Source organism: Heterocephalus glaber, unplaced genomic scaffold (assembly GCF_053883595.1).
Source record: "Heterocephalus glaber isolate CG9 unplaced genomic scaffold, H.glaber_assembly_v1.0 deba00001594, whole genome shotgun sequence".
NCBI classification, from domain to species: Eukaryota; Metazoa; Chordata; class Mammalia; order Rodentia; family Bathyergidae; genus Heterocephalus; species Heterocephalus glaber.
The window spans coordinates 8,871,597-8,890,529 of record NW_028258369.1 but is presented as its reverse complement, the minus strand read 5'-3'; the positions used below and the strand labels follow the sequence as shown (position 1 = coordinate 8,890,529).

The following is an 18,933-nucleotide window of genomic DNA, read 5'->3' as shown; positions in this document are numbered from 1 at the left end:
GACTCTCAGTGCACAAAAAAAGTCACTCAAGAGATATATTGTGTTATGCGATTAAAATGAGTAAAATATGCTTCCGGTTGTAATAAGAGGATTCCTGATAGATATTGGCTGTGAGATGGGCCTTTATGAATATTTAAGATTTTATAGGTGAGAGAAAAAATTCAAGCGAAGGAAGAGATAATAGCAAAGAGAAAGGCACAGTGTTTGAGGGGAACATATATTCACTACTCACCTCACTCTTTTATCCAGTTTAAAAAAGGAAAAACCTTTTGTAATCATCTGATCTCTGTTTCTTTCTCCTGCTTCATTACTCCTTCCCTTGTTCTGTCTTCCACCCATTCTGAACTACTGAAAGTTGTTCAAACTACTGGTACTTGTGTCACAGGTTTCTTCACCCTTTCAACTTCCACACCCCCTTTAGTTGTCCAAATACTAAGAAATTCAGCTTAGTAATTGGAAACCTTACCTGAACCCTCAAGGATGGGGATAGGTTAGGGAAATTCGGGCGGCCGCTCCCATTCCACCCTATATTCACTCTATTGAGGTACTTCTGTCACTGTTTTCTAAAGGTTTATTCACCTGCTCATCTCTCCTCCTGTTCATTATGTCTTTTACTGAGGCACAGATTATACTGTATTCACCATGATATCTATACTGTAAGACACACAATAAATACAATTTATTGTGTCCAGTCTTAGAAATATATTACATGTCTACAATACTTTATACATAGCTAGTCACTGCCGTGTGCTTTTGGACAGTTATTTAAGGGTTTTGAAAGTAAGAAAAATTTTCACATATAGCAGTATTTTGGAACTTCAAAAGACCAGAAGCAGAAAGGCGGGTCTTTTAAGTTTAGTAAGTAAGTACCCAGGGTAAATCTAAGAGAAATGTTAATGTTAGTAGGATTTATTCTTTAGGACATATACATGGGTTAAAGAGAGAGGAACAGTTATAAGTGAGTCCAAACTCTAAACTTGAGAGAATGATAGGGAATCTTTTTCTTTGTGAATGAAATCAAGGAGATACTGAGTTTGATTTTTAAAATACTGCTTAATGCCAGGTGTGGTGGTGTGGTGGTGCACACCTGTAATTCCAGGTACTTGAAAGGCTGAGGTGGGAGGATCACAATTGGAGGCTATTCTGAGCAACTTATGCAGACTGTCTCAAAATTTAAAAATGGAAAGGGCTAAAAATGTAGCACAGTGGGAGAGCATTTTTCTAGCATGCATGAAGCCTTGAGTTTAATCCCCATTATCACAAAAATAGAATAAATATTTCTTTCATGTGAGCTACCAGTGAATATGTGGATGAGGATGCTATGCTGTAGGATTGAGACGTGAATGTAAATTTTGACTGCCTGTCAGTATCTTTGTAATCTTTACCAGGAAAATAGTCTCTTTCTGCTTCAATTTCTTCATGTGCAAAATTGGTTTTATAATTTATCTCATTGGACTATTTTAATAATTAAAATTAAATTTGATATAAAGAATAATCTAGCGCAGTGAATTCTTGGTACTTGATTATCATTACCTTTTAGGATCAGTGAACCAAACAGTTGGAAATATATGACCACAGTTGTTAATAGGAAGCAGAGATGGTTAGATTTTGTCATCATATGTAGGAAGTTTTTATTGGATGTCTTGAAAGAGAAAAGATTATTGTAAAATGACAACATGAGATATGAGAAATGTGGCTAACACTTAGCATAGAGCAGAGGTGGTGAACCTAGGGCACATGTGCCACAGCGGGCTGTTTGTTATCTTTGCAAACTCTGAAAAGTTCGCCATCATTGGCCTAGAGGAAACACCTACATATGCTGTTTATGAGGAAAATGAGAAGAGAAGATACAGGACAAATAGGCAGAAACATAGCAGGACCACATTCCTTTACTCAAGCTAATCCATTATTATCTATTTGCTTGTGCTTACCCACTCTGTATGTTAGTATGTTGTTGATTTTGGAAGTTATCTAACCGTTCGTCCTGGGCAAACATTTCTTTTGACATTGAGTTCACGATTTCACAAGTCACCCAATTCCTTTTTTTATATCTTGATTTATGATAATGTTTATCTTCATATATATTCATATTTTAAAATTTTTTGCCTTATTTGGTTCCTTCATATATTATAATTTTATATTATTAGTCCAATATCCCCTTCTACTTTCCCTCAAAGCTCCTTCTATCTTCTATTACATAAAGGAAAGAGTACAGTCATTTTTCATGTTACTATTAAACTTTACATGATTTCTAATTCAAGTCTGTCATACTTAATATTTTATTTTATTTATTTATTTATTTTTGGTACCGGGGATGGAACTCAGGACCTTGCACTTGCAAGGCAGGAGCTGGAACCACTGAGCTAAATCCCCGGCCCCATACTTAATATTTTAAAACTATACCCAGAAATTTAAACAAGAAAATATGAAAACTAATATTTTAAACTGATTGTTATATGTTTACATTTTATATATTTTGACATGTGTGAAGTATTACATTTAGGCCCTCGAGTGGGGGCTTCTAACCTTCTTGATGTTGCAACATACAGTATATGCTTCTCTCATTTTATCACTGCCTACTCATGTTCCCCCTTAGTCTGTCAACCATAAGTGTCCCAATAACGAAGGGTGATAAATTAATTTTAAGAATTCATTACATGTCATTTTCTAGCTGAAATTATGTTATTATATCACAGAACCAGAGGCAGGAATCATTTTTCTTGGAGCTCTAGAATACTATGAGTATGATATTTGCCAACAAAATGAGGACAACTGTTAAGAATCATATGAAGTAGAGAATATAGAAAATAATTTAGAAATGATCCAAATTAAGTTTGAGAAAGGACTAAGGAAGCAAAGGACTGTTCAAATGAGAAAGACTTTCATTTGAGAAAGGCTGATTACTGTTCATGTGTGTACAGTACTAACAGAAGATTGATTTACCTAAAAACTATGTATGTTATTGAGAAAACATACATGTTATAGGCTGTGAATTCCTCAGCGAACCTTATTTCCATTTATTAATTCCTTAGTGATCTGATTTACTGCTTAAATGGAGTATATATTGAAATCATCATTGATTGAATTGAAAGTCAGAAGATAATGTAGTTCTTGACTTTTTTAGAACACCTGATTAATAAATTTGTATTCCTTTTTGCTAACTACCTAAAAACATGTACAGAGCAGGTTTGATTTTCTCATCACCACCTTTTAATATTTTAAATAGGGAGCCCTTTCTGATTCTGTGCTTTTTGTGGAAAATTTCTATCCATTACAAGCAGTCCTGATTAGTTAATTCATAAAATTCATGGTATCCTAATTGAAATATTACTATTCATACAGTATACTCATGAATTTTGTTTCTATTATCTATAAAAGTAACTCATGCTTATTGCCAGTAGTTTAGAAAATGAAAGTGAAAACACAAAGTATATATTGCAGTCCATACTCCCCTTTACTGTAACCATAATTAAGGGTATTGCACAACTGTTTAAATTTTCATATATATATTAAGTTTATATATTTTATATAAATTATATATATAATTAAATATATAAAGTAAATTTTCTTATATATATATTACTTTGTTCCATACAAGAATTTTTATATCCCTTATTAGTGGACATTTACATCATGTATAACTTAGGGTTGTCTTAATACTGTGCCATACATTGTACAGTTATCTTTGTGTTTGTCCAGTTATTTGTTTATGGTAGTAGAAGTAGAATTTGGGAGTCAAGATATTTACCATAGAAAAAAATAATCCCATTTTTTAAAATTATTTACTCAAAAAGGTATGTTAAAAGTGCAAAAGAAAAGGATAAATCAAATTGCACTGAGAATTGCACAGGAAAACACCATCGGACTTTAAAAATCTTCACATTGTCACAACAGTCATATTAGAGAATAAAATGGAAAGAAACTGATGTGTAATTCACTGTTGAGAATAGATAAGCTGGAAGAAATATATGGGTGTTAGTTGGACTAGCTGAAAAGGTTTATTTTATTGATGCTTTCATCCTTGCTTTAGTATGCAATAATTTAAATAAAATAATAGTTATCATTAAGTTATTCATAAACTCTTTGAATAAATGACACTTTTTTTTTGCAGTACTGGAGGTTGAATCTAGGGCCTTCACATATCCCCAGCCTTTTTATCATTTATTTTGAGCCACAGTCTTATTGTTTCCCTAAGCTTCCCATGCTTGGCTCAAACTTCTGATCTTCTTGGCTTAGCCTTCCATAGTGGTGTGTTTAGAGGCGGGTGCCACCATGCCCAGCTAAACAACAAATTTCCTCCAAACATTTAACTCAAAATTTTCTCTCTTTTTAAGCAAGCAAAATGAACAAAATGAACACTTGGATTCAAATTTACTCTGCTTTGTCTTTTACCTTGCATAAATGATTATAAGAACATCAGAATTAATATAGAATTAGACACATAACGATCCCCACTTCCATTAAATGAAAGACATTTGACCAGTTCCATTACTGTGGTGGTCTGCATTAATACTTCTTTAAAAAAAAAAAACTATCTGCCTCTTATTCAGATTAGCCAGGTATTATAATGATGATTTTGATTCATATCTGAGATCCCTGAGGTCTTCGGCATTATAACATGTTTTGGTTTTTTTTGTCCTGACCCCTCTTCACCATCACTCAATTGAGCTATAGTTGAGCTTATAAATTCTCATTAAGCATACCAAAATAAGTATGCTGTTATACACAGTGACTGCATTTCAGCTTACTTTTTCTTAGCCTCTAGAAGTCTTAGCTTCTTTTAGAGGAAGTTCTCATTCTCTCCAGCTTGAGTAGTGTCTTCCAGGCAAAAACATGATGAAGAGCAGATAAAAGACATCCATTCTCTTAAACTTAGGTTCCTAAGAAGAAGCTAGATCACTCTTTAGACCACTTGCTAAATCTTGTTTTCAGTCCAGGATAAATTTTGACCCATTCTACTTGTGTAACACAACCTGGAATATTATAATCTGTTAGAGTTGAGATAAAAGGTTCTCCATTCTAAATGTGAAATATATTTTTTTAAATCACTGGAATAATAGGTAAATTAATGTGTTTCTTTAAAGCATAGTTCTAGGATTTCATCTACCTAATGCTGTATCACTAGCCCACTTAAAAACCAAACTAACAAAAATTATTCTATGTTCAAAATTTTAAAGGGATGATGAATGAAGTAATTTAACATTAGTAACCATTGAGTCATGTTTCAAAACATTTCTCAAGAAATTACTTTAATTATGCTACATATTTTGAGGTAATATTCAAATAGAATGGCTTCACCAAATTTAGCACATTATATGTTACATTTATAGGGTTGTTTGGAATACATTTTCAATAGCTGTTACTTTGGAATGGCATTACCTTGTCATTTTTTATTCTATATTTCTCGCATGAAAAAGGTTTGTTTTATCGATGCTTTTATGCCGGCATCAGAATGTTGCCTTGGTATGTCAGTACCAGCTATTGGTAGTACAATGTCAGTCTAATTTAGACACTGCAACCATGTATCTCTAAAAGATGGTGATGAGAAAGCATGTGGTGTAGTTTATAGGCTCAAAACATTGCCAAATCTTTGTTTTCTGGCATGTGGATTTTTCAGTTGTACTTGTGAACAGAGCTTGAATCTAGACCTGGCAGCTGAGCATCATTAATGGTGACACGATTTCTTCATATTCTGAATTATTCCAGTGGCAGGATACTGTTTCATTCTCTGTTTTAACATGGTAAATGTCCATTATGTTGTCTCATGATTACATGGACTCTAATGCAATGACATGGTTAATCAGTTCAAAGATAATTTCTTTCTTGAGTATATATCTCCTGAAAATTGATAGGATGATACACCAATTATGTAATTTTTTTACTAATCTTATTATAAAGGGGGAAAACATTAAATCTTTGAATACTGTACCTCAATTTTATTGTAATGATTTTGCTGGTTACCAGGTGGGGTGGCAGTTGAAAAATTTGGTGAATGCACTACGAGAGGACCCGAGTGGTGTTATCTTAACTTTGAAAAAGCGACCTCAGAGCATGCTTACCTCAGCACCAGCTTTACTGAAAAATATGAGATGGAAGCCCCTTGCTCTGCAGGTAATGAAGCTTAATCATAAGTCATACACCATCATTTTAGCCATAGATTATCTCAGTAATGCTTCTTTATTGTGCCTCATCTCAGCAGCATATGGATTAATCTTGTATGCTTTTGAAAATTTGTTTGTGAAATGATCTCTTCACAGCTTATCCTAATAGGCTTAATTGTGATGAAATCTGAGAGTAAAACCCAAATGATAAAGAACTCTGCCTTAATTTGAAAACACATGAAGCATAATGACAAAAAGCTAAAAGTTAATTCATGCCAAAATACGGAGAGAAAGGAAAGTAAAATATTTCATTTTGTGTACAATTTTCAGTCTTATAGTTATAATTGTGTACACGTCTGGAAGAAACTATATGATAATACATAGAATTCTTTCAAATTAGGTCATAAGGTAGTAATAGTGATTTATAAACATTGGGAAAATGTAATTTTAAATTAATAATTAAAATCTACCCAGTACACTCCCCTTAACTGATCATTTTTTACTTTCCATGCTGTAGAGTGGCAAAAATATGGAAATTGTTTAATTCAAATTTTTGCATTTTTCTTCAGCATGAAATATCACTGTAAAATATTACTTTGGAATTAGTTAAATTTTAGTCATTAAGGGTTATCTAGAAAGTTAAAAATATTCTGATTGGAAAAAAAGCAAAAAAATAATACATTTCTTTCCATTTTGTTCAGGATACAATCTTTAAATATATCATAATTTTTTCCTTCAGAAAACCTGTATTTTCAGACTGAGAAACTATTACCTTTCCTTAGAAGTTAAATTTTATTTTTTTTGAAAATTTAAAAACTTAAATTGCCCATGTAACTTAGAACACTGCCCATTTTTAGAGTGAAAAGTAGTATATATAAAAGTGCTCTGTTGTCACTGGTATGTAAATTGTTACTAAGCTCTATATTAATGTCTTTTACCATTTGCAGACTATTTTTTTCCTAATAAGTAATTTCTCCTTTACACATGAACGGCCTAATGGATTATGATGATTTTTTCATGTTTAAAAATTTACTACTTATTGGCCTCAAAGTTGGCATTTTACTTAAATTATATAAAAAGATATAAAATGTATCAACACTTAGAACTTTAAATTTTAATGTGACTTTTTTTCAAATGAACAAATTTAAACTATTAATATGTTCAAATGTATCTCTCATGTTTATTATCAAAGATATCTAATGGTCACTAAAGTTCAGAGGTCAATATTTGCCTTATTAAGGCATACATGAGCAGATCAGACTTTCCCATCACATAATTTCTTTTCCTCCTGCATTTTAAGTGTATTTTTTTTGTTCCACCCTGGAGTCTTTTACTGAAATGTCTCCCTCTTCTTCAAAGTCTGAAGGGAAGGGATATAAACCCTGACAAAGAGGCACAACTTTTCAGGCACTGGGTATTCTCTGTATATGTGTAATTAAATTTAACAGTTCTTCTCTAGCCCCTCATAAATGTACTTGAATACCACAAAGACCGTAGTTTCTTACTGATCCATGTACTTTTTTGAGGGAATATCTCTAGCAGAATGTTTTCCACAAGCACCAACTGAAGTAGAGTTAATACCAGTACAATTAAGAATCCTTTTATGTAAAATGCTGAAATAATTGAAAGACCCATATTTTTTATGTTATATATACTTTCAGTGTATGTATTCAAACCTAAAGAACAAAGACTTTAACTTTTAAAATTACCTCACATCATTCCTTAACCAGTAATTATAATAAATTTTTAAGTTACTGTTTCTAAGTTCATTCCTAAATGCCAAGAAATATGCTATATCAAGTCACTAATTATTTTTATTTCTCATTGTTTATTCAGCTAGCGCTAAGTATATTTGTACATTTACTTTTTCACAAGGCTATAATCTGAAAAAGAAAATCAAAACTTGCATAGTGTTTAAATATGTATCAACATTTTTACAAATTTGTTATTTCAACTGAATATCTCTTACTTAAAATGTATTGGCCAACATCAGCCACATATAGATAAGCAATGATATTAGAGAGAAAAAACTGCTTTTAACATCTTCAAAAATCACTTCACTGGTTGACTTTGTGTGTGTGATACTGAGCATTAAATGCAGAATTTTCGCGCTGAGCTATTTCCATAACCCTTTTTTACTCTATTCTGAGTAACTTGCTAAGTTGTCCAACCTGGGCTCAGATTGCAATCCTCCTGCCTCAGCCCCACCATGCCTGGCTCCTGGTTGATATTTTACAGAATAGAAGGAATAATATTAATGTTAATTAAATACTTCCCATTAGTGCTAAAACAGGGTCTTAGGAGTAAGGACAATGAATAAGTTCCATCACTCCCACCACCACTACTATCACCACCACTAAGTGTCCCTACAACCTCTTTTGAGTACTTGAAATTATATCATCACTTGAAATTATATCACCAGCTCTTTCTTGATCATAAGACTTTGACCTATGGTAAAATGCATGTAGACACATAATGTAGAAACATGTCACATAATGTAGACGTGTAGAAACATAATGGAAATTTCTAGGTCAGAACTTTTATGTAACATAGTGTAGATTTTGATATAACCAAAGATGGATAAAACTTCAGGATATTGAGGTTGAAAGTGGATGCCTCCAAAAGGAAAAAAGTCAAAGAAATGGTGGAATAAGTTTTTGAAGACAGTTGTGGATTCTTCATGTCTTTGTCTGAGGTCACATTTTTTTCTAGTGTCTAAGAAATAATTTTGTATGTGATACATAAGTACTAAATGTAGTAACAATCCTCTGTGTAGATACTATTACCATTCTTACTGTATTCTTGTTTCTGGTATGTGTTCAAACAAGTTGGAATCAAAATGTCCACTAACTCACCTGAATATCAATCTTTAGCATTCAAACTTGAAAACTTGTACATATTTTTCCCTATAGAGCAGACCATTATTCTACTAGGAATTATTTATATTCTACAAAAAGAATCTGTCATTGAATTAACTCAGTATGTCTATTTCATCTTTTTCTAATACTGTGCCAGACTGAAGTTATCTATTAGCATTGTCAGATAAAATTAGCATAGTTAGTGTTGCATGGAGGTAGACACTAATGCATGCATCGTTTTGAAATGAAACTTTGTCTCATGTAAGAATAACAATTTTTTCAAACTAATAAAATGAATTTTATCTACGCAAATAAAATATAATCTTAGCTATCCTAAGGTAAAATATTGTCAAATAATACCACATGTTAATTAAAAGTTTTATTTCTAAAATGTTTAAAAGGATGGTGACTTCTAATATGAATTAATAACAATGATGAATTTTGACTTGCATTTTCTTTTGAAATTCATTAGTATAATTATAGTCAAATAAACAAAAGCATATAATTCAGCTTCATGCTCACAGAGCAATTTCATCAGTACATTTCATGAAATTTGGCAGTTCTTTTGATAAATTCTTAATTTCTCAAATATTTTGTGATAGGAACTAAAGGATTTAATCGCTTGGTCAAATACTATAAGTAGCTTTAACTATATCTGAAAGATTGCATTCTGTTGCCTTTGTACACTTTTATAAATAGCAAAGATGTTTTGTTTGAGATAGAACTTTTTATTCTAAGAGGGCAAACCAAGGATTCCTTGATTTCTGAGAGCTGTTTTACAAAATATTTCCTTAGTAAACCTCTCTACTACTTTCCCAGTTGTGGATAAGCGTGGTGATTGCTCATGGTCAAGTTCTTCTAATTCAATGAAGAAAACTCTGAGAATAAATCTCAAGGTATAATTTCAGATGTTTGTTGTTTTCAATTAGTATGCATAGGCTACAAGCATGGTGGGTAGTGTCATTTTCTTCTTCCAAGAGATATATAGGAACATTACCTAAACACTGCAAAGAAAGCTCCTTGAAATATTCACTGGAATCAGTGATATTTAAAAATCATTTAAAAACCAAGCTTTTTGGGTGAAGAAGCCATCTCAGCAATGATCACTAAAATGAGTACTGGAATTCAACAAACTAATTTAGATAATTATTCAAGAAGTTTTTATATAAAATAACATTAAGCTGTATGATTAGAAGTACATTCCTAAATTGTATTTTAATATATAAATTTCTTATATTAATGTTCTAGCTGTGTGATTTTGCGCTTTTCCATTTAAATTTTATTATCTAGTATTACCTTGATGCCATTTTTACAGGATATTTAAGTAATTTTAAGCAGAAAAAGAAATAAAAATAAAAGAGTCACAACAATCAATTTTGTCTATCACCTGGTATAATAAGGAGAGTTCCGATTATGTTAGGTTGCCGTATGAACAGATACGAATGTTTAGGGTCATTCTGTAGAAATCAGAACAAAGAAGTAGCAATAAAATTTATTTCAGTATCCAAGTTACAGATTGGTGTGACTGAAAAAACTGTGACAGAAAGTTTGTATCTTCAGAGAGTTTTAAAGGCATGTTTTGAAAATGACAGGAATTGATATTAAGTATGACAATTAATGAAAAAATTTAACTAAAAATGTAATTGTATTTATTGGGAAACAGTAACGATTTTGTGTTTTACATGCTTAAACTAGTAAATAGATGCAAGCAATTGTCACATCAAGTCTTAGTTCCTCAATGTTTACGCGAATCAGTTAAAGGATCTAGGTCATATATGTGCTTTTGAGCCAAATGCTTTCAAAGTGTTAACATTGGCTACAAATAATCATCTATAATGCAAAAATTAATCATTTTTTCTTTAGTTAGTAGCCCAAAATTATATTTATTATAATTTTTAAATAGTTCAGTTTTACTATTGCAGTTTAATTGTGCCCATAAGATTGAACAGCACAAAATTAAATACACTGTGCAAAAGTTGATGACTTGGGGGAAAAAGTTGTTTTGTAGTGTGGCTCTGAAGTTTGTATTAGTTACACATTGCATCAGCACATACAATTTTTTTAGGACCATGTATCTGTATTTTTTAACCTGGGTATACATGATTTTCTGACTAAATTCATGATTGGGAAAAATATATCTTCTCTGTAGTCTGATCAGAAAAGAAAAATTATGTGCTTATAAAAGAATACTCAAACCTCTTGTATTGATAAATTTGGATTCTAGAAGAAGCTATGAAACAATGAAAGTGGGAGATTTTGAATACATGCATTGCCCTTGCTTAAGTTCTTTTCAAATAATTTCCTACTCAAGAAAAGCCTGGCAAGGAAAACATGTGTTCAATAATTTTTCCAATTGAATCTAACATTTCTTAAATAGTAAAGAAATTTAAAAGGTGTGTACAAACTTACTTCCCAAAGTCCAGAGCACATTTTCTCTGAAGCATTTGTTTACATGATTTAAAAAAAGAGTTGTAAACATAAAACAGTATTCTGATGATACTATTAGGAATTATAATAACAATGTGTCTGAACTGAGTAAGAACTTGTATGAATGTTCTATCCTAGTATATTGTGGTATTATGATATGTTTGAGTTTGTGCTTATTCCAAAGAGGGAATAAATAAATGGCCAAGATTTATATTGGATATAATCATTTTCATTTCAATATTTCCCCCCTGGAAGGCAAAAGCAAACTCTGTGTGATCTTGGCATTAGTAAATTTTAGAACTAACTATATAATGCAGTGTTTTGACCTTTAATGTTGGGGGCTGTCTTTGTCATTGGGTTTCATTCAAGAATTTTATAGTCCTATCAAAGCTCGATCACTTACTAAACATAGAAAAAAACTAAATTAAGATACCCTTGCCAAGAGATGTGAAAATATAAAATACTTCCAGTAAAACCTTAACATCAAATGTAGTTTAAGTATACAAGTTCTTTGGTCACAGTTTTTAAGAGCATAGAGGTTTTAGAGGTACATCAGTATATTCATCAGTATATTCCAGAAGTGCTGTTACCTTACAGATGTTAGAATGGGAGGGGGCTGAACCATCAGATTTCAAGGAAGATTTTATTTTACAAAAGCTAAAATTTTTATTGTACAACAATCAGAATTTTCCAAGATGTTTAAGTAGGATATTATTGCTAAAGTTAATATTCATGATTCAGAAGAAGATTTTGCGTCACGCCATATTTTAGGATACAAATTTATATATTTTAAACTGACACTATGAAAAATATGTGTGTAAATTTTATCTAGATTTCTGAGTCTTACAGTAGTAAGTTATCATTAATTGACCTACAGTTATAAATGTATACTTGAAGAAATGCATAGAGATAAATACCAATGCCCCTGGAAATCTGTCAGACTTATTTTACAATAGTAACAATATATATGTAAATGTGTCTTCCTTGTTGGAGCCTCATTGAATATGTTAAAGGAAAGCTTTATGACCACCTAGAAATGAAAATCAAATGTTATGATCAGGCCCTTCCAAAAATAAACTCCTTTAGAGTGGGATTCTAAATACATCTATATTGTACTTTATCATATACCATATTGTTTCAATTTATACTAAAGCTTTATGCTTATTTGAATAATAAGATACAATACTAAAGTAATACGTTTGCACTTTATTCATAAATGCTGATAGTTTATAATTCCCCTCCATGTAAATTTTTCCAATATAAGAGAAGATCAAAATGGTAAAAAAAAAAAATACTGTTTCTACTTTTCTCCTTAACAATAGAATAGCAACTGCTTTTCTTATGCTGTGTTAGGAACAGGTGATTGAAAGTAAATATTGCTAGGATAGGAGAAACTCTTTTGCATTATTATTCTCTCATTTAAAATTTTAAGGAATATGCCTATTGAAATTGGAATTGAATACTGAGAAAACTCAGCTTTTTGAATTGATAGAAGCTAAAGTCACTACTTTCCGTGTATTTTCACAAAATACCTATTGGTAATAAGTATATTTTTAATGTCACTTGTTACAAATTTCTCACTGATAACATCAGCTAATTGAATCATTTTTTCTGTGCATTAGTCAGTTTTTAATTGTTTTTCCAGATTTCTTTAATGCCTTTCTCATTCTTTCAGTCATTTGATTTTGTACTATTTCAATTCTTGTCCAAAGTTTAAGAAATTTAAGAGATAATTTTAAATATTCGCAGAGATCTCCTTTTGTGTTAAGTAGCTACATGCTTTATTTTTCCATTTCCTAATGTCTAAGTCAGTTTTTAAAATGTGATGCTTAAAAGGAATGTTCACTTTCTGGTTTTACTTAACTTGACATTATAGCACAATTAGTAGACTGAAATATACTGAATGTATTGAACATTTACCATGAGCTTTACTTGGTATGAAGCATTGTGAATAGCCAGATAATATCCACATGATAAAGTAGTTGAATACTTTCTATGATTTACCAGTTAATAAAATAATTATCCAGTTGAATAAAACAACAGGATTGACTAATTCTTTTTTAATCTGTAAGAACAAATTGGTCTTTTCAACCAATACAATTAATCACACCTGCTTGATATAATCAAAGCTGTTGTTTTTTTAAAACTTTAAGACTTTTTCCATTATGTATTTGCCAATTTAACTTATCACATTAAATTATGGCATTAATAGCAACTCCTTGCTGAAAATAGAAATCTAGAGTTATAGTAATTTGAAGGAAGACACATGACTAATATCTAAAATTCCTAGAAATGGAAAGGTACAAGTACCCTAGGTAGACAATCCTGGTAATAATAGTTCAGGGAAACTAAAATATTCTCCTAGTCTTTACCTCATAGTTAAGGCATATTTAATATACCTGAAACCATTTACTATTGTTACTTTTTTCCTTCTTTCCTTTGCATTTGGGGAAGAGAAGATAAGTCATAAACAAGAAAAATAATCTTTTGTTCTAGTCACGGTAAAAAAAAAAATCCTCGAACTGGAAATAGTGACACTAAAATAGAGGGAAAACAATAAAAATTTAGTTAAATTATTTTGTAAAACTTATGTGTTTAGAACTTGGTTTTAAGTTCAGTTGTTTATTAGGATATTACAAGAAATATTTAAAAAGCATGCTGAATATTAGTTTTTCTCTCACAGTGCATTGGTTTAAGAGTATTGGAAATTACTGTATAATGAATTTTCTTCAGTACATTTCTATCATGATGAATTTTGGTTTGACTCATTGTTCAGTGTCATCTATATTTAGAGACAAAGTGTCCTAACAGATAGGAAGACAACTATAAGTAGTAACATCTCAGTGACCATTAAAAAAAAATCATTGACTCTTATCTTGCAAACATCTGTTGTAGAGGAATGAAATACATTTATTTCCTTGGGCTTCATGGTGTTCATCAGAACAAGTGATTCCTCTGAATAACTATATAATCACAGAATTTCCTATTGTGAAGGTTTTTTTCTAAAGCTCAGGCACAGTTTAACTGGACAATATTCTAATATTATTAAACATATTACACTGCATACTTTTATAATATCTTAAAATTTTTCAAATAACAGATCTTCTGTTTGAAGCCTATTCTAATTAGAAACCTACTGTAATTTCATGTAGATTAAAACTTAACTAACATTTTGGCAGGATGTGTGATTTCAGGCTATTAAGGTGAGCTATGTAATAAGGAAGGTCAAAATCGTGAACTGAATTCTAAATTGTGTAGCCTATCCCAGTGACGTACATTGTACTTTCCATTGTATTTATGCTTGACATTTTGAACAAATTTTGTTTATATGTACCAAAGTATTGTCATATAAAATAGTTGTAAAATGCCATTGAGTGTCCAACGAAGTGTGTTAAAGAAATAGAACTGTGGTTCTAACTAGACATGAGAAAAGTGTTTTCATACTGACTAAAATGGCAACATCTTGCCACATGAAGATACAATTCATTTTGTGATCATTCTTTTTATGTTTGAGATTATAGTAAAATTCTTATTTTAATATGTTAATTGTATATGTAGTTAATCAGTAAGTTGTGTAAGTTAAGCATTAAAAGTTTGTGAATTTTAGTTTCTCTTTAGGGTAATTTCTTGAACTACAAGATTATCTTCAAATGCTGTGAATTGGGAGTGCTCTTAAATTAATGCATCCTGATGTACTACTTAATTCAGTAATACAGTATACTTAAAACATCCTCCTTTTCAATTCTTAAATACAAGCATGATAATGAGATCTATAGTTATGCAACTAAAGATGATTTAAATGATTGATAAATGTGTGTGCCTGTGAAAGATGAAATGCTTATCACATTGATCACCATACTTTTGAAGATGTACCATGAGATGACTTTAAAGAGACAGCTAGCTATGTTCACATTGACAGAAAAAAGTACATTTTCCTAGAAAATGTTCTCATGTTGGCCTTTCATACTCCATTTTTGTTACCTTTTCTGAGAATCTGACATTTTAATAACTAGGAATATAGTTTGTCCTTTTGGAAAGAAGATCTGAGATAGTTTTTTCATATATCAATCAGGATGTAAGTGAGCTAATTCTTTGGGTTTCTCTTTATTATCTTTCTTTCAAAAAAATGGAATTCTGACAATTTAAGTTTCTGACTGTGATATAAGTATTTCCATTAAAAGCACTGCATGGTATATTTTTTTACTTTATAAATAACTTTTAGGTGGTTACACCATAGAAAAAGGTGAGTTTGGAACCAAATGGAAACCTTTAATATATATTATTTGCTTTTGGAGATTCAAAGAAATAACCATATGCTAAATAACATCCTTCTTGATTTCAGCCAAGTTCAAAAACTTTGCAGAAATAGATTACTTTAAAATGATAACTATTTGTCATTGTTGTTGTTGTTTTGTGTTGTTTGTGTGCGTATGTATTTTCTTTTTCATTTTAACCAGCCTCTTATACCTAGAAGTCCCACAAGCAGCGTTGCCACGCCTTCCAGCACCATCAGTACACCCACCAAAAGAGATAGTTCTGCCCTCCAGGATCTCTACATTCCTCCTCCTCCTGCAGAACCATATATTCCCAGGTATAAAACTAACCATCCTGTGGTTCTACCAAGCTACTATCTAAAGACTAACACAATAGCATATAAAGTTTGAAATCAATTCTTGAGGAACACCTTGAATATTTTCTCAGTTGAGCATTCTGAACACATTTTGAAAAATCGTCCCCATTATAGCAAAGGCACTTTAGTTAATAATAATAATAAAAATCATGGCAATTTGTATGAAATATTTACTAGCCTTCAGTATCCTACACTCATCTAATAGGAAAGTAATGTTAAATAACAATTAGGATTGTTTTAATAAGTAAGAAATAAGTAAAACTCATTGGCTAAGAAGCCCTAGGAAATCTCAGGTTAGTTTGAAGCATTTCACTTAATAATTTTCAAAGAGAAGAAATATATAGACAACACGTATGCTTCCTTAAATGTAGGTGATGACAAAGACTATTTTATGGGGAGAAGGAAGAGGGAAAGTATCCCCCTGTCAAAATCCTTGTTTCTAGAATTTTCACATTATCTGTCCATTAATATTTTTCTCAAGAAAGAGTTTACAAGAGAATTAATTGCCTTTAAAAATCTGTTTTCTAGATTTCTTGAGGCTAAATATCTATTTCATTTCCAAATTCATATTAGAAATTGCTGCCAGGTGTGAAAGAATACAGCTTTGTGCCATAATACATGCTTTTCATCAGCATTCTGATATCTAGCCTTATGGACACAAGAATTATGGCCAGAAATAAAAGGGTAATAAACCCCAATCACAAAGAAATGGATTTTTTAAATTAGTTCTGTGGTGTTCAAAGGCAATACTTTTAACTCTGTTATTTACAAGCCATACTTAATATTAAATTTCTTTAGTAAATAAAAGAATTTAATTTGTTGATTATTGTTTTTAATATATCTAGTGTTTCAATATAGAATTTATATTTTAAAATATTTTAAGTATATCTAATGTTTCTAATAGAATAAATATTCTATTAGATATGGTAATACTGACCTTATGATCTCACTCCTACATGGCAGTATGGCATATTTGCAAATACTGTTGTCAAGTAGTGATAACTATATTTAATTTTATATATGTTTTAATTCTTTGTGAAAATTAAATATAGCTGCGGGTATATGGATTATAACAAAACTCATGGCATTAAGCTGACATTTCATAGTATCTCTTAATATATAATTGGCTGTCTTATGCTCAATTGACAATCAGATGTACAAATTCATTCAATATTTTTTATTTAATTTTATTGGTACATTTTAGGTATACAATATAATGACATTCATCACTGGAAATTTGTACCTTTACATAATCTATCCTGGTTCTTAGTTTTTCCCCAATATTCTACTTCAAACATAAGTTGCGTTTTAATTCTTTAAGACAGTGTATGACTTTCTGATTGCTTTTGCATGAGAAGCAATGAAAACACATATATTCCAAATAAGAATCAAGTCTCAATTGGTGTGTTTTCATTTTAATTGGAAAGATTTTTATTTCAGTGCAAATGGTTAAGAAGCCTTATTTAGAGGGCTACTTATACAAATAAACATCAAAAGATTATTTTTATCAAATCTCTGCAATTTTTAAATGTTCTTTCCTTTTGAGGGGACTGGGGAAAAATTTCTTTAGAGGCAGTGACTTCTGGACAAAATATACTTAAAATACACCTGAGAACAGTGGTGGCAAACCTATGGTACATGTGCCACTGCCAGCAGTTTGCATCATTGAAAGCTCTAAAAGATCTGCCATCACTACCTTACAGGGATAAAAGAGTAAAACAATCCAGTCATATTCTCTGAATGTGGTAAAGATATTATTAAGGAAGTATATTAAAGTTAATAAAAAGCTTAAACATGATATTTAAAAATACTAGAAAATGTGAGACATTAAAATAATTAACATTAATGGTCCTTGTTGATAAAAATTGCTTGAAACTTTATCCTTTACAGTGAAATTTTTAAATAGCCTTTGTTATCTCACTTTAATTGATTTTTAGTGGTCAATATATAATTGTACAGAGTATCCTAAATATGTTTTGTGTCAAGCTATCAGTTACCCAGTGACACAGTCTTTTGATACAGCAATTAGGACAACCCATACATCAAAGTCCCTTTTAAACGCAGCTTTATATAAATTATTTAAATGTTTTGACTTGAAGTTATAGTCGTAAAACTTTTGCAGTTGTAATTATACCTACAGCCTTGGTAAATTTTCCCATTTTCCTATTTTGATGATGAATGTGATAGACCTAATTAAAACTGTTCTAAAAGTTTCTTTTTTCCGATTAAAATAAAATTTTGTTTATGCAAGATAAGCATTTTGATGATATGTGGACATTAAACATAAATAAATGTTTCATTTGGGTGATAAATAATAAAAGCTTTCAAATCTTAAAAAGTTTAAAATGTTAGAACTAATTGTCAAGTTAAGTAGAATTTTTGACCTGGGTGTATTGGTGCTTGCCTGCAATCCCAGCACTCGCAAGGCTGAGGCAGAAGGATCACTGTGAGTTCGAGGCCAGCCTGGGTTACATAGTGAATTTGAGGCCAACCTGAACTACATAGTGAGATGCTGTCTCAAAAAACTAAACAAAAAGTTAAGTAGAATTTTTATCATGTGATTAATTTTGTGAACATATGTATTTCAGAAAAAATGTGACTGCAAAAATACCTTTTTCTCTGGAAGAGGAAATATTAATGTATGTTAACTGTGTGAAAGTTAGTTGTAATTTCATTATATATCTTATGGCTATATGCGTTTCATTATCATAATATATTCCATATTTTATACTTAACAAAATTTCTTTTTCTATAATAGTGAAGAGTTTTTAGGTCTTTGGATAAATATGAAATTTAAGTACTAATTTGTCTTATTCATTCTGTGATGTGCCATTATATATAAAGATGCACAAAAACAGTTACTTTTTAATTCTTAAATTCTTTATAGAGCAAAGGTGTAGATATATTACATATGTGT

At 30.8% G+C, this 18,933-nt stretch overlaps 1 protein-coding gene across 12 annotated transcripts in view; it reads left to right on the top strand.

Moving 5' to 3' along the window:
* Nucleotides 1-18,933, top strand: part of Cnksr2 (connector enhancer of kinase suppressor of Ras 2) — a 272,194-nt gene that overhangs the window by 149,667 nt on the left and 103,594 nt on the right. For 7 of the 12 annotated variants that reach the window (XM_021245320.2, XM_004866183.3, XM_087193639.1 and 4 more), the window contains exons 9-10: nt 5,965-6,111; nt 15,844-15,977. In XM_021245320.2, the coding sequence (XP_021100979.1) occupies nt 5,965-6,111; nt 15,844-15,977 (281 nt within the window). The remainder of the gene's footprint in view (nt 1-5,964; nt 6,112-15,843; nt 15,978-18,933) is intronic. The other 5 variants (XM_021245322.2, XM_021245321.2, XM_087193640.1 and 2 more) reach the window with 1 other exon arrangement.